This window comes from Mixophyes fleayi, chromosome 4 (assembly GCF_038048845.1).
Source record: "Mixophyes fleayi isolate aMixFle1 chromosome 4, aMixFle1.hap1, whole genome shotgun sequence".
In the NCBI taxonomy this organism is placed as follows: domain Eukaryota; kingdom Metazoa; phylum Chordata; class Amphibia; order Anura; family Limnodynastidae; genus Mixophyes; species Mixophyes fleayi.
The window spans coordinates 41,708,612-41,724,239 of record NC_134405.1 but is presented as its reverse complement, the minus strand read 5'-3'; the positions used below and the strand labels follow the sequence as shown (position 1 = coordinate 41,724,239).

Here is a 15,628-nt window from a genome sequence, read left to right as displayed (position 1 = left end):
CCTCTCAATCCTGGTTGGGGTGGACCACGTACCTTGGCAATAACCCTTTATCCTATCTCCCAGGCTGATCTGGAGTTGTGGTAACCCACTGCTTTGCAGCTTTCCTGGAGGCCCAAGATTACTCTTCTGGATTATTATTATAATTGTTGGTCTGTAAGGCGCCACAAGTGCTCCATAGTGTTATACAGAGGACAAAACAGGATATACATAAAACGGGAACAGACAAGGTACACAATATAAATGCTGACATGAAAACAAAGGGTCGGGAGGGTCGTGCCCATGGAAGAGCTTGCGTTCGAATTGGAAGAGGGCACAGATGAAAAGGAATGAGTGTGGCGGATAGTGGAAATTGATAAAGTTGTAAGGGTTCTTTAGTGTGGGTACTATCAGTGTGAGTAGGGTAAGCTCTAATAAAGAGTTGGGTTTTGAGAGAGTGTTTAAAGATTTGAAGGATGTGGAACAGTCCGATTGGGAGTGGTAGGTGAGAAGTCTTGTAGATCTGAGAGGAGGAGCATTTTGATAGGAGATTTGAGGTGTATAAAGGGGTGGTGTTGCTGAGGGCTTTTTAAGCAATTTGATTTGGATTATGGAGAACATGGGATGCTAGTGTATGGGTTTGCAAAGTGGAACAGCAAGAATTTAAGATGGACTGAAGCGGGGATAGATGGGTGAGGGGAATGTCAGATAGGGGAAAGTTGCAGTAGTCACTGTGGGAGATGATGAGAGAGTGGATAACAGTTTTGATAGCATCTTTAGTAAGGGAATGCAGCATCCTGTAAGGGTCCCCCTTGGACAAGAGAATAGAATGTGTTCTAAAGAGCTCATTTTTCACCTTAGGTTTGGAGCATAAGCCACTGCAAATGTGACCTTACCTTTGGTTGAACTGGAGAGGGTTACAAAATAGCACACCCAGGGTGGTGGTAATGCATCTTGCATCTTACCTCTAATGTCTTGAAAATGTAACCCTGAATGGAGGATGCAACACATGATTCTGCCATGGTAGTGACAAGATCTTCAGCTATTTTTGTGGTGACAAGCAGACTCAAATCTTAGGTTAACAATACTTCCAAAAGGTCCCTGTAAATACTGCCTTTACTAGAGAAAAGTCATGGGTGGTGGCAGTCTTGCCTCATAAGGAGATCCCATCTCTGGACACAATCCTGGTGAGGGCCCCACCCAGGAAACTGACAACTCAGCTCTAGCCTGGCAATGCCACACTGGTCGCTTATCTGAACCATGAGTGGGAACTTGCAGCTCCCAGGCAATATTGGCAGCATCTTGCATTCTCCAATAAGCAAAGCCTTTTCTTCTATCTTGGTGACCTACATAGGCAACTAGGAGGCGAATTGTCCCTTCATCCCGAAGTTTTTTGGATTTGATCAGATCTATTGACAGAGTTGCTAATTCACAATCTTCCTTTCTACAGCACCAGACATATCAATGCACGTGTTTCCATGGTCATACCAGTTTATCTACCTGTTCCCACCAAGTTCTGCTGATCCTTTGGATCCTGTGAAAGATCAGATTAGAAGGGTCCTGACATTGTGCATCACTACTGATTGGACCAGACAGTCCTGGTATAGTGATCTAGTCACTGTCTCTTCCCCTCTTGCCAGGCCTTGTGTTAGGGCTCCTCCTTTCACAAGGACCCGACAGAACTGAACTAAATTGCTATTGAAGCCATGATATATTGTGGGCAGTGCACGGTGGCTTAGTGGTTAGCACTTCTGCCCCACAGCACTGTGGTCATGAGTTCAATTCCCAACCGTGGTCTTTTCTGTGTGGAGTTTGTATGTCCTCCCTAGGTTTGCGGCGGCTGCACACTATGTGCAGGTCAGATCAGCAGAGACAGGCAGGGAGAGTGTGCTGCCCAGCCGCTCTGATTGCACAATCAGAGCAGCACACTCTCTCTACCTCTCTCTGTCGATCGGACCTGCACATAGTGTGCAGCCGCAGACAGCCTTAATCAATCAACTAGGAGTCTTGGGTGCCATTCTTGTGTCCTCACTCTTGGAATTCCCCAAAAAAAACAGTGCTTCACTCCTTGGATATCTGTCCAGCCCACTGGAGTTCTACTGTTTAGAGGATTTGATTGTCCTCTTTGACAGCCATAGGACGACATAGGGTTCCTATTCTGCTGCTCTATGGGATTAGAGGAGTTATGTGTAGACGTAACAGTCACATGGTTGTCCTCACATCCTTTTTAAAAATGTTCCCAAGTGGATGTAGCTGACTTTGTTAGGTAGTTCTCCAGCCAGTTGTGTCCTCCCCTCCCGTGGAAGTAGGTTTGGGACATCCCATTGTCTGTGCCCAGCAAACTAAGTAAAGTGGAGTTTTGATCTTGTTATTAAATCCCTTTTTTGAAGGCTATAGGGGCACAGTCCTGTCTTATCTGCTTGCTGGGCTGATTGTGAACTGAGGAGTAAGAAGGGTTATAGGGGAAAGGATTAAATGAGGTCTTTACTGCCCTGGCTCCTACGTGAACATAACCTATTGTCTCTGTCCCCTCCAGTCATTTAGAAAGCAGTAAGTACAAAAGTCCACTTTTTTCAGATACTCTAAAGTCTAGACATAACCCATAGATCAGGGCCCAATACACATCACTGTGCCATTGTGGGGAAGAGGTCCTAGTTTACCAAAATTTTAAAGGGAACCTGTGGCCTGTACATAATGCAAGCAGCCATGTTGTGGGAAGGTCTAATAGTCACAAGAATCTCTTGCAGACAAGGAAAGGATTTGCTGATTGTTGGAATTGAACTTTTTTCCCCAAAATGTGTATAGTCTATCTATAGATATTTACTACAAACAATACCTACCAATATACCTAGCTATGATTATACATGTTTTAGATCAAAAAAACATCTTTAAATCACACTTTTTTGCAAAAAAGAGTAGGAGTGTTTGTGCAAGCCAAAAGTGTTTCTTTATATTTTAAACAGTCGTGTTGTACAGGCATGTGTAATCCTCTTCTGCCTTAGATCTAATCATATGAGGGAAAATCACTACTCCTCAGCAATGACGAAGGTTCCTACTCAATCAATGAGTTGTAGTCTCATACAATTTGGACTTTACCTATTACCTATGGCTTGTATGTAACATGTACCAGTCCATTATTTTTCAAATAAAACATAAAAATGGCAATTTCCAGTGTACCTCTGATGAGAAAAATAATCTTGGTTCCTGCTAGCAGTGGCAGAGTAGAGGACAGAATACAGTCAGGATACGTATACTTTAACTTTAGTGGAAAACACTATTAAACACACAAAAGTTGTCCAGTTGTGCTTCACAAGTTCACATTGAAGTCGAGACGCACATTTTTCATAATGACATTTTGAGGTGACAATCGGCAGTGACAGCATTTGTAAGGGGCAATTAAATGACCACTTAAATCGGACTCATACTTCTAAATCTTATTACTGGTCCTTTTAGATCAGTAGAATTCCCATCCATTATCACGACTCATCATGTCTGACATTCTATTTAAGTTTGCTATGTCGTTGAACGAAGGCTGGGATATCCTGTTATCAGTCATGGCAGGCCGAATGTGGGGTCCTTCCATAGGATTACTGCCAGGAACTCTTGTACAGAAAAATCCCTACCCCAGAATCTCAAATCTTTCATTTTTATATACCATAACATTAAAACTACTGACAAGTGAAGTGAATAACATTGATTACCTCATTACAATGGCACTAGGCAGCAAGTGAACAGTCAGTTCTTGAAGTTGATGTGGTGAAGCAGGAAAAATGGGATAGCGTAAGGATCTGAGCGACTTTGTCAAGGGCCAAATTGTGATGGCTAAACAACTGGGTCACAGCATCTCCAAAATGGCAGGTCTTGTCAGGTGTTCCCAGGATGCAATGGTTAGTACCTACCAAAAGTGGTCCAAGGAAGGACAAACTGTGAGCCAGTGAACGGGTTATGGGCACCCAAGGCTCACTGATGTGAGTGGGGAGCAAAAGCTAACCTGTCCGGTCCAATCCCACAGAAGAGCTACTGTAGCATACATTGGCAAAAGTTAATGCTGACTATGATACAAAGACGCCAGAAGACACAGTGTATATGGGGCTATGTAGTCGCAAACCAGTCAGAGTGCCCACACTGACCCCTGTCCACCGTTGATATCCACAGAACTGGACCATGAAGCAACGGAAGAAGGTGGCCTGGGCTGAAGAATAACATTTTCTTTTACTGTGGACTGTCGAATGTGTGTGCGTTGTTTACCTTGGGAAGAGATGGCACCAGGATGCACTATGGGAAGAAGGCAGGGCTGTGGAGGCAGTGTGATGCTCTGGGCAATGTTCTGCTGAAAAACCTTAGGTCCTACCATTCATGTGGATGTTACTTGGACACTTACCCCCTACCTAAACATTGTTGCAGACCAAGCACAGCAGTTCATGGCAACTGTATTCTCTGATGGTAGTGGCCTCTTTCAACAGGATAATGCGCGCTCATACATTGCAAAAATTGTTGCGGAATGGTTTGAGGAACATGAGAGTTCAAGGTGGTGAGTTGGCCTCCAAATTCCCCAGAGCGAAAATCCGATCGAGCCTCTGTGGGATGTGCTGGAAAAACAGGTCAGCCATAGAGGCCCCTCCTCGCAGCTTAAACGATCTGCTTTTAACGACTTGGTGCCAGGACACACTCAGGTCTTATGGAGTCCATGCCCTAGCCAGGTCAGAGCTGTGTCGGTAGCATGAGGAAGACCTTCACCATATTAGCCAGGTGGTTTTAAAGTTGTGGCTGATCAGTGTATATATTAGCTCTTTTACAGCAGCCAGTTTGTACTTTAGGATCAGGGGTCTGTTAACAATCAGCTCAGCCTTAACATTGTTATTACTATTGTGTGAAGGAAATGTTCTTACAGGAGACAACCAACTTTTTATTAATCAAACATTATATTTACCTCCATAAATCTCAACCAATAAAAATAGAGAAAAATTTCATCAGAGAACAGTTGAACTTCCAATGGACCGAATGAGTCATTTAGTATGCAAAGTGCACTAACAAAGAACTACGGGGCATCAGTCCTTCATAATATAGTCCTTATACACAAAGAAGAGAGAGGGTTACTGCTTGTGTGTGGTTATGTGGGGATGTGGTGTGGTAGAGATAACAAAAGACCCTGCAGTTGTGTTAGTGTCCACAGTCCTGAAGAAGTACGCCTGTTCAAAAGAGAAAAATCACATTAGTTTACCCTCATTCTGCTATGGCACCGATTGTTACCCTCTTCCAGTCTGCCGTCAATACATTTCATTTTTATATTTTAGTCCCACCCTAATATAAAGCCTCCATCAGTCCCTGCACCTACTGAAGCTTAGTCTAAATGAAGGGTTTCATCTCACATCTCCTGCACTGCCCCCACGTTAAAGTCTTAGAGTAAGACTGGTATAGGCGTTGTAAATAAAGTGACGCGCACACACACTGCAGAGCATTCAGCTTTTCTACCAGTTCCCTGCTTCCTAGATGGGGAGCCTTAACAGTGTCTGTACTCACCTCCAAGCATCTGAGAAAAAAAAGTTTATCAAGTACTGAAACAATACTCTTTTCTTGCAGGGTAAAGATCATCTCTAACTGACAGATCACAAAGATCCCTATAATTGGATGAATGGCAGTAGCTGGCTGTCATTTCAGTCATTGTATCACAAACTTGTCCTGCTATTGTCCAACAGAGGTCCTAAGTAAAACCCCCAAGTCTTCGGATAAACATCTACATACCTTACAGCCCACCGCCAGAAGCACGTGTAGAATCATCATGCTCGTTACCATGCCAAGAGACACCATCTTGTTATCTTTTCGGATATGTGGCCAGAAAGCAAGAATGAGGACAAAGCCAGACAGACAGGTGGCCACAAGTAGGATAATCCAGCGGAATATTTCACTAGGGATCACGCACAGTACCTGAGAACAGAGCACAGACACTTCATATCACTATCCTTGGACAGGTTATGGACAACAATTCTGGCTCATCCTCAACAAGCCATAGGACATTTTACCCCATGAGACCTGCAGTGGGGGAAGAGTTTTAATGCTGTGGTAGGGACACCAATTTTTGTTCCCCCGTATCTTGTCATCCTGCGTTCATTCAGAGCTACAGAGACATTAATTAAGTCAGAAAAGAATCTGACACTGAAATGTCCATAGAGTAGGTAAAAGGGGTCTTGATTTTCCACCTCAGCTTTTCCTTCATTGGCAATTTACGCCCTTTCCCCCAAAACGATAATTAACTTCTAAAAGTGCTTAGATCCAACACAGTGGTTCCCAATCACGGGCAACTCGTTTCAACTATTGCATCGGACTTTGTGGCTTTCAGTAAAGCTCTTCTCCAGAGAACCAATGGAAAGAAGAAGTCTGGGAAATGTGTCAACTCCAACCACTACACAAGATACAAACCAGCTTTAAAAAGTGAAATGTGTTCCACCTCCCTCGTTCACGAAGAGCTTAGCCGATCTTGGACAGTGTATAAAGTGGTGCACAGCATATTTGGTAGGCTTATTGTAACATCAGTGGTCTATCTGCTTTATATAAAGCCATCCCTTCTACAAGCTGTAAAGGCCAACTGTGTTAGCTTGGAGCCTACAAGCCAAAAGCACATTACTACTGGATTGTCACTGCTCAAGAATGAAACAAGATAGCAAAGCACCGAGCTGCTAAATCATAGCAACTTTCTCTAATCGATGGAACAGACTCAATATTTTTATCTCTCATCTCTTATAAAGTCTCTGAAAAATATTGCAATCCTAAAGTTACTTTATAATCCGGTGTTGCTCATCAACAAGGCTTGGGTGTAGCAAGTTAGATATGTTGGAAATCCCTAATTACAGCTTTGTCATTTCCACACCTCTCTGAATAAAGCCAGATTATGAAGTCAGTCTTTGTAACCCAGCATGACCCCTGAAACCATCGCTCGCCCCATCTGCAGATCTTTTGGGATGAAAATAACCCTGTCACATTTAACATCATTGACAGAAGCCTGGATAAACACAAAGCTATCTAGATAAAAGGGGACATTTCTGTCGTACACACACAACAGCTAATCGATACTCACCGTGGATGGGATGAATGCAGACAAAGAGTACCCATAGATACACACGGTCTCCATGAAGCTGTAGGTCCCAACAGACAGGCTCACCCCTTTCCTCCACTGTAGAAATCCCCAGAGAGCAAAAGGCACCAGCCAGGCATAACTGTATATGGCAACGCCAGCAACCGTTACTGCAAAAGAAAGATCAGCCATGATGAAGTCTGACCACAGCAGAGCACCACCACAACCGATGCCTATTGTGTTAGCAATGCAAAACCTCACTTATAAAGCTCATAACAGGCAGGAGGGAGGGTAGCATAAAACCATCTTTGGTAGAGCCTTGCACCTCAGTTTCTGCAAGTGCGCCTAGGGTCCCACCTTAATGTAACTACACTCACCCTTATGGAACTGCGGACTGTAATTATAATTCGGATGGCTGTGCTTCTGAATAAATGTTGCCAGGTTCCCAGCCACTGCGACTATGATCACCAGCGTGGTACATATCCAGAATGGGCCTGTAGAGGAGATGGAAAATAAGTGCGACTAATGGAGTTGACAAACTCTACACCAAGACAGTCCAGCTCACTTACCATACAGATCTGGATTGTTGCGCAGGTGATGTTTCACAAAATTCTTTCCAGGAATGGGGATGAAGGAAGCTCTGACCCGGTCTAATACCTAAAATTAAACAATACAGTAATACTGACCATGCAATACACTGTGGGAGATTTAGTTTTCTATGTTAAAGATCTGAACGCCCTTATTCCCTGCACATTGACCTGCAATCCGATTGGTCTGGGATACTTGGAGGTAATGGAATGAGTATCTTTTTGTTCCAGCACACCAATAAGTTTCCTACAGGCAGATGGATCGGGAGGAACGGTCCAGCATCAATGGCGGATTACACGTACTCTAAAACCACCACACCATGTCTACTGGTTAAGCGCGGAAGTGCAGGCGTATTGTGGAAGGAAAAACCAACACCACTCCTCCATGCCACTCTAGTAGCTGCTGAATGCACATCACTTCTTTACAAGTAGAACACTGCAGAATATGGTAGGGAATTAAATCAGGATTCCTATGAGGTTTAATAGTTTTTAGTGCACCAGGGCAGGACGCCATTTTGTCAGCTAATATAGCGAGAACGCAGTTTATAAATGACTTGGTTATGTCACTCAAAACTAGAGAATTGACAACCTCCAAAGCGGGTGGTTATATGTAGGACAAGAGAGACACAATCGATGTAAAGTAGCATTAGATCACCATGGGAAGTCATCTAGCAATAATAACGGGCCAAGGAGACGTGGATCCAAGTTCCTTCTGCATCCTACAGTGCAATAATAGACAATACGCCTGTGGTCCTCTGGCACAGACATAAATATTACATCAATGGCACTCAGAGTTCTTTAAGAAATAAAACAAAACACCACAACGTTCAGACCCACCCATATTATACCTCCGAAGATGAGCTTTGTAAATGTGCTATAAAGTCTAGAGGATAAAATATGTACACTTATAAAAACATCTCTTACATTTGCAGCATTGTGCACATTAATTTAAGAATGGTGTAGATTAAAAGATACATTACACTGGAGGCGAAGCAAAAAAGATTTTTCAAGATTTCTTTTTTACTAGAGACTTAAAAGAATCACTACTGTATTTATGTTCAGTATTACATAATGCTTTTCATTTAACAACTTAAAAGTTGTGCTAAGAAAACCAATGAATAGGAAATGTGTTGGTAAATCTGAGAAACTTGGCCTCGCAGGAACAGGCAGATTGAGTACAAAACAAGTCACCTTGTTAATAAAGTTGTTTTGTTTTGAAAGCCTGGGCAGAACAGGATATACACACCTGAGCCCATGCTGACAGCATATGGCCTGCAGGGACAGATACGGCTGATGTTGACATTAGCACTTCAGATGTTTATAGGAAGGTGGACAGTTGGCATCTAAGCCAAGTAAATATCCTTCCAAAATTTCCCTTGGCCTCAGTAACATCACTGGTTCCTGGTAAACTGACAGGCGGCATTCTCAGACATGTTGGTACAGCCGCCTTTAGTTGTAGCAGAGATCTGGGTCTTTGCCTCTTCGTGACTACTTGTTATTCATTGTGGAAGGCCTTGTTGAATGGTATTCTAGTGGGAGATTTCAACTTTTATCTTTATAGTGGTTCGTAAGCTTTGTCATTTCTTTTTAGAGTTGTATAATCTTGCACTGCACTTTTGTTCCAAAGATTTATTTAGTACTTTATGTATAGTGTGCGTCTATTTACCATCTAAATAGATGTATTATTAGGTGGCACAGTGCCACTTAATCTGACCAAGGTGCTATCTGTGAGAAACGTTTATGTTCTCCCCATATCTGTGTTTGTCTGCTACCAGAGTCAACAAAAATTGTCCTCCAACTAAATTCCTAGTGTGTGGTGGGAAAATTAGATTGAAATTTTCACTGGATCAGGGACTGCACTAATAAAATATCTCTGACCAGCTCTGCATACGTTATATAAATGGGGAGATTCAATCCAGCGTGAGGTGTCTCCAGAACGTCCCTGGAGACAACTCGCAGCGATGTTATGGCAGGAATCTCTGCTCCTTCTTCCTACACATCCCATAGAGGGAAAAAATGAGCGCAGATTCCTACCATAATCGCCCACAATGTGTGCGGGGCAATGTCCGCGCGCCACATTGCTGGATATTGAATATTCTCCAAAAAGAGTAGCAATAAATTGCTGTTATATAATTTTGTATATACACAGCTCTGCCCAACACAACTTGCATTTCAATACCTGGTAGGTGTCTACATCAAAAAGGTCCTGGTAATATTGGAAGGTCCAGAAACCAGAGGATTGCTTTGGAGGTGAGAGGAGCTGAAAGGAGAGATAAACAAGGTAAAAGATTAAACGGAGGACAATTATTTATTTCTCCATTATCAGCGATCAGTGCATCAATTACAAAAAAAGAAAAAAGTGCAGAAAAGATGATGAACTACAATTACCTCTGTCTGATCAGTCTCGTCATCTTCTTCCTCACTATCGCCACCTACGTGTAACGTGGCATGCTGCGGCCTTTTCTCCTCGGATACGCTCATCGTTGTGGCATTTGGACTTGCAGCGAGGAGGTCAGCTGCTTCATCAAACTCTGTACATACAGGTTGCACAGTGAATTAAAGATAAGAAATACAGGTCTAATGCTCCGCTCTTCTATTTGATAACAGCTACAGGAATGAAATGGCAACAGGACCCGCCAAGCACACCTTCCATTGTAAAAAAAACTAACAAAAACAAACTAAGTTTGTTTACTAAATGGAGCATCCGGAATTCAAAGAAATTGGGGTAGACTATATGCTTGAAAACAGAACATTAGATCTGTCATGAAAAGTTCTAAACAACAGATATTCTATGTATACAAACATTTCAAATATCCCTGATGTTTGTATTCAGGGAATTCACTGTACTTATCTCAATAGGCACCTTTAGACTTGTTGCAGTGTATGGGGCGTATTTAACAAGCTCTTAATTCCGCAAAAACTATTGTTCTCAGGGGACCACTGCAATTTTAAGTATTCCCTCTAATTATAACTAAAGCATTGCAGCAAATATCAGAGATATCTGCGGCTTCCCTGCTGTTTTCAAAGGCAAAAGTAGTCCCAATAGGTTTTAACGATTTTCGGAACTTGTGCTCGACGGCTAATACCATCTGAAAATGGTGTTAGCCATTGAAGCATATGGGGAGAGGGAACTTCAGATCCCTCACCGCATCTTACCTGCTCTAGGCCCCTATACCTCAATACCTGTACTCAGGGTTGTCTTTCCGCATGGGCACACTAGGCAACTGCCCGGGGCCCCACTCGGCTCCCTCCCTTCTCCACTCCTCCCTCGCACTGAACGTCGGGCGTGACGTCATCACGGCTGACATTTTCTATGAAGAGCCCAGAGAGAGGAGCCACGACGGCGATGAGTAAAGACAGAAGAACGCAGAAGAAAGAAGTCAATAGAAAGGTAAGTGAAGGAGGAGTGTGAAACGGGAGACAGAAAGGGGAGCACAAGAAGCATGGAGGCCACAGTGTGAAATAGGGGAGACAGAAAAAAGGGGGCAAAAGCATCTGATGTGGATATAAGAGGCATATGGAGAGATCTGATGGGCATGCAAGGGGCATTTAGTTAGGTGTGATGGCATGTGGAGTGGTGTTATGGGTATATCGGCCATTTATGACTTTTTTTTATCCCCACTTTAACAGTTCCCTCCACAGCAATTGTGAAGTACTATGAAGAGACTATATGTAGCCCTTTGAACACTCCTCCACTGGATACAGCAGCGAGGTAAGCATTGTATGGCATGTTTTTTAATGTTTAAACACTGATTTTGGTTGTGTAGGTAAGGGCCGCAGTGCACTGCTTTGCCTGGGGGCCCATAATGCTGTTAAGATGGTCCTGCCTGTACTATAATATATATATATATATATATATATATATATATAATGTTATTATGCATAATTGTATTCATCTATCTGTTAATGTTTATTACACTTGTGTAGGTCTTCGCTTACATATTTGTAAAGCTGGGTACACACTACACGGTTTTCGTCCAATAATCGACTAAATCAGCTGACATAGGACCGCTCGTTCAAAAGTCGGGTCAGTGTGTGCAGTAACACGGTGGTCGAAAGTCTCCCCAAATAGACGATTCTCGCCTCATTTGGTTGGTCGTACCGTTTAATATTTTCGTTCCAATCTCGTTTCCGCTGTGTAGTGTGTATAAACTTCCGACCGATCCACAACAGTGAGTACGAAATTACAGTCATTGCTCACGACAACATGGCTGTAAAAAGTCGTTAAAGGGACGTCCGCTCTTCCCTTTGTTGTCCTAAACAAGGCTAGTGTGTATGCAGTCCATGGACCGAGCGATCGGACCATCGATCGCATGTAAAATCGCTCGGCATAAAAAGTTGGTGGAAAATTCTGTAGTGTGTACCCAGCTGTAGATGATTGTTGAGGACGATGAAATCTGCAGAGCCCTCTAGTAATAATAATAATAATAATAATAATAAATAATAATAATGATGAATGCAGAAGGGTGTGTCAGTACATTACATACACATCCTAAAATCTATGTTGTATATTCCATAACTTCCAGACTACTCAAAGCTGTAAATCACAAAGTAGTGAGCAAGGGCAGCTGTTGTTATAAGCTATAGAAGGCCATGGAGTAATATATTTACACAGTTGACAGCTATGCAGCTCATTATAGATATAACTTCATCAGTGTCCTGTAAACACGTCAGCGTTACACATGTGTGTGAACAGGGATGACGCGTTTTACAAGCGTGTGTACACGTCCCGTGTAGTATAGTATAGTATGTACCGTGTAGGTCTGTATTACAGTGTGTATACACCGTACACTTGGTACATACCTTGGAACTGGAGTTGGTCGGCTGCAGCCATGTCAGCGGAGTGACATATCCCGGGTCATGTGACCACGGCTCTACCTCCATCACGGAGCGGCCGCGTCACCACAGCTTGGACCGTACCAACTGCTTCCAACCCGAGGTGGGGGTGCACTGTCATCCCCGTTTACAGTCTTAACCAAGCGGCTTCCCACATGGCAATATATGCCCGGCACCAAGCCATTGTAGATTGTGCAGGGTAACTGTAAACACATGGAGTAAACACCGTTTGTCTATCACTCATAGCCGATTATTAGAGGATCTGCGCCCCCTACTAATCTCTGTATCGGACACAGACTCTGGCGTTTTGTTTTTAACTGATTTATTATTGTTGTCAGGTATCATTATTCCATAGCGTATTGTTATGACTTGTATTGTTTTATCTTATTAGAATGTGTGTATGAAGTATACGTTTTTTTAAAAAATATATTGAAAAGGGAATTCTAAGCGGAACCTGACGGCCGAGATTGCTTTTTCCGGCGGAAGGACATTAGTGTAGCACAATTAAGGGCATTAAGGGCGGAAGTGGTGTCCGCGGTGGAAAGACATGGCCGGCCGGTGTGTAAGGGTCCTGTGGCGGAGGTCGTGCTCTGGTAGCGCAGCCCCGGCGGTGGAAGAGAAGAAGCCGGGACGTTGGGAGCGGATTAAGAGCTGGAAAGTTGGTGAGTGGAGTTTGGGGAGTGACACGTGATCTGTGACCGGACCACGTGGGTTTTTCACGTTGTTACCCGGCAACATGAATTGTCTAAGGCCAAGTTCAGTCCTCAAGAGCTACCAACAGGTCATGTTTTCAGGATTTCTGTAATCATGCACAGATGAGTTAATCTAATTGGCTGGGTCAATAATTATCCCACCTGTTTCTACAGACAGATATTGTGAAAACATGACCTGTTAGTAGCCCTTGAGGACTGACCTTGGACATCTCTGGTCTAAGGATTGTCGCTACCATGAATATTGGGCACAGCCAGACAGTGTTTGCCATGGACCACACCCCTAATATACAAGCACTGATTGAAGCAGTCCACTTTTGGTTAAATACCGCCCCTTCCAAGGTCGTCCTATCAAAATTGTGACAGGTTTCAATGACTTGAACACACTCATTTATTAATGTCACATTCCTAACTCTAAGCTTTCTTCTGGCAGTTTTCTGGACAAGAAGCCTTCTGCGTGATTACGGCGAGGCCTGCAAGGACATCGTTGTGGGCGCCAAGGAGCGCCCGGGCAAAGCTGCACTGTATCTCTCCCTCCTTGCAGGCGTAGGGGTTTGCTCTGCCAAAGCCCCGTCCGAGGACTCCTTCCAGAGCCATCTCCTGGAAGCTTCTGCATCTCTCCTCCTACTGTCCCCCTGGACGCGGAGTGGGAAATCCGACCAGCACGTGCAGCGCCTCATCGACCTGAGGAATGGGGGGCGCCTGCGTCATATCAACCTCCTGCTCTTTTCTCTTGTGTATGAAGTGCCTTATGACCAGGAATGTGATCTCTACATGACCCAGTGCCCGCACTTAAAACCTCGCTGGTCCGATTTTCCACACAGGGTCCTGGACATTGGCTTTTTTGGACACTGGTGGCTTTTCCAGAACAAGATGAAAGACTTTGATGTGAATGAGGAGGAGTTCGCGAACCTTCCTGCCCACATGAGAACCATTTCCTTTAATGACCTTCACACACAGGAGAATGAAAAACTTTACGAGATCAAGTTCCAACCGGTTGTGATGGCGGAAGACGGCGAGAAGTGAAATGGAAGATGAGCGGTCTAGAGATTTTTTTTTTTGTCTGTGTGCTTTAGTTTCTTATTGGGAACTGCTGTGTATTTATATGTATATATGCAAAATTGAGCATGTTTGTAACATGTACATTAGAGATAAACACTATGAACAAATTTTTGTTTCTGTCTAAATCTGCTAGTGTGTGTGTAGCTGGTGTTTGGACGCTTGTTGAAAAAAATAGGTGCTGTGATGCACTTTACATGCAACCACCATAGTGGAACCATGGGATAATGTTTGTTTTTGTAACAGCATGCAACAACATGGAGCATGTTCTGTTTTATGTGAATAGTGTTTTGCTCTTTGATTTGCATTGGAGCAAACCACCTGTTGTTGGGATTGCCGTAGGGATCATGCACATCTTATACTGCCCTGAATTTCATATGGATATTGCTGGAACATTACACAGGTTTAATATACTTTGCCTGGTCATAGGGATGGTATTGCGTTAGGCTGCTTTACTGAATTATTAATCTGGCATTCTTCCAGCATGTAAGCAGAATACACAAGAGCTTTAATTATCAAACACTATGACTTGCATGGAAATTATTTCAGTATTATCATCTGTCCTGTATTCAGAGGCCAGAGGTTAAATGTATTAAGTTGCGATTCTAGCAAATCGATGATATTCGGTGACGTTGCCGGCATAATTTAAAACAGCAATTTGTTTAAAGGCAAAACTTGCCTTTAAACAGCTTGCCGTTTTAAACTATGCCGGAAAAATCGACAAATATCAGTGATTTGCCAGAATCGCAAGTTAATACACTTACCCTCAGGACTCAAAAAAAAAAAAATGCACAGTATATAGAAGGAACAGGAGCTCCTGCTGTATAAATGAAGGCTATCTGTCTAAGACATGTTTATTTTAGGGTTACCTCAAATTCTAAACATCCTTTAATTATTTAAAAACTAACCGCTCACAGCTCTTCCATGCTAGTGATTCCTGAACCTGCAGTCTTACCTCCTCCTATCTCGGCGTGAACTCCTGAGGCACCAAGTATTCCTTGTGCCAGGCACATCCTGTATCACATCCAACCAACTCTTATTTTATGCTTTTACTCCAAAATTACAATTGCAGTGGTTCCCTTTGAGCACATCAAAGGGGAATTGCCCCCATGAGATGTTAAATAGGGCTAACTGCGAGGGGAAATACATCACGTAAGCTTCTATTCAATTATTCCTCCCTCACTGTTTTTAACCTCTGAAATGCTTCCTGCCCAAACTCTGTAGAATACAGTTACAATTGTACGCAAAAGATTGGACTCGCCTGCACAAATTACATCTTTGCACTGAATATGTAAGTGTACAGAATTTAACACAACTTCTGTAGGGTCCAAACCTATTGCTGCACATTTAGGGCTTCATTCATTAAGGAATACAAGTCCATTTCCCCAATG

At 43.2% G+C, this 15,628-nt stretch overlaps 2 protein-coding genes across 4 annotated transcripts; one reads left to right on the top strand and one right to left on the bottom strand.

Annotated features, from left to right (window-relative positions):
- Positions 1-4,858: 4,858 nt before the first annotated feature.
- On the bottom strand, positions 4,859-12,544 carry YIPF2 (Yip1 domain family member 2). Its single transcript, XM_075206779.1, has 8 exons — positions 12,436-12,544; positions 10,021-10,163; positions 9,812-9,892; positions 7,615-7,702; positions 7,423-7,539; positions 7,049-7,215; positions 5,719-5,901; positions 4,859-5,165 (listed from the first exon to the last, which is right to left on the bottom strand). The coding sequence occupies exons 1-8, from the start codon at positions 12,464-12,466 to the stop codon at positions 5,070-5,072; spliced, it is 906 nt and encodes a 301-aa protein (XP_075062880.1). The 5' UTR covers positions 12,467-12,544; the 3' UTR covers positions 4,859-5,069.
- Positions 11,002-14,709, top strand: TIMM29 (translocase of inner mitochondrial membrane 29). Of its 3 annotated transcripts, XM_075206780.1 has the most exons (3): positions 11,002-11,344; positions 12,906-13,130; positions 13,612-14,695. In XM_075206780.1, exons 2-3 carry the CDS (start codon positions 13,016-13,018, stop codon positions 14,202-14,204), a joined length of 708 nt encoding a protein of 235 aa, XP_075062881.1. In that variant the 5' UTR covers positions 11,002-11,344; positions 12,906-13,015; the 3' UTR covers positions 14,205-14,695. The 3 variants fall into 3 exon arrangements, with proteins under 3 accessions (XP_075062881.1, XP_075062882.1, XP_075062883.1); XM_075206781.1 differs by lacking the exon at positions 11,002-11,344 and having other exon boundaries at positions 12,601-13,130; XM_075206782.1 differs by lacking the exons at positions 11,002-11,344; positions 12,906-13,130 and adding an exon at positions 13,190-13,269 and having other exon boundaries at positions 13,598-14,709.
- Positions 14,710-15,628: the final 919 nt, after the last annotated feature.

What these genes read in the sequence shown, in the direction of transcription:
- YIPF2 (XM_075206779.1), bottom strand. Translation starts at nt 12,466, where the DNA reads ATGGCTGCAGCCGACCAACTCCAGTTCCAAG. An exon ending in ACGAGACTGATCAGACAGAG is followed by an intron (nt 9,893 to 10,020) that starts GTAATTGTAGTT and finishes CTCTCCTTTCAG; the next exon opens with CTCCTCTCACCTCCAAAGCA. An exon ending in TTCTGGCGGTGGGCTGTAAG is followed by an intron (nt 5,166 to 5,718) that starts GTATGTAGATGT and finishes TCTTTTGAACAG; the next exon opens with GCGTACTTCTTCAGGACTGT.
- TIMM29 (XM_075206780.1), top strand. Translation starts at nt 13,016, where the DNA reads ATGGCCGGCCGGTGTGTAAGGGTCCTGTGGCGGAGGTCGTGCTCTGGT. An exon ending in GATTAAGAGCTGGAAAGTTG is followed by an intron (nt 13,131 to 13,611) that starts GTGAGTGGAGTT and finishes TTCTTCTGGCAG; the next exon opens with TTTTCTGGACAAGAAGCCTT.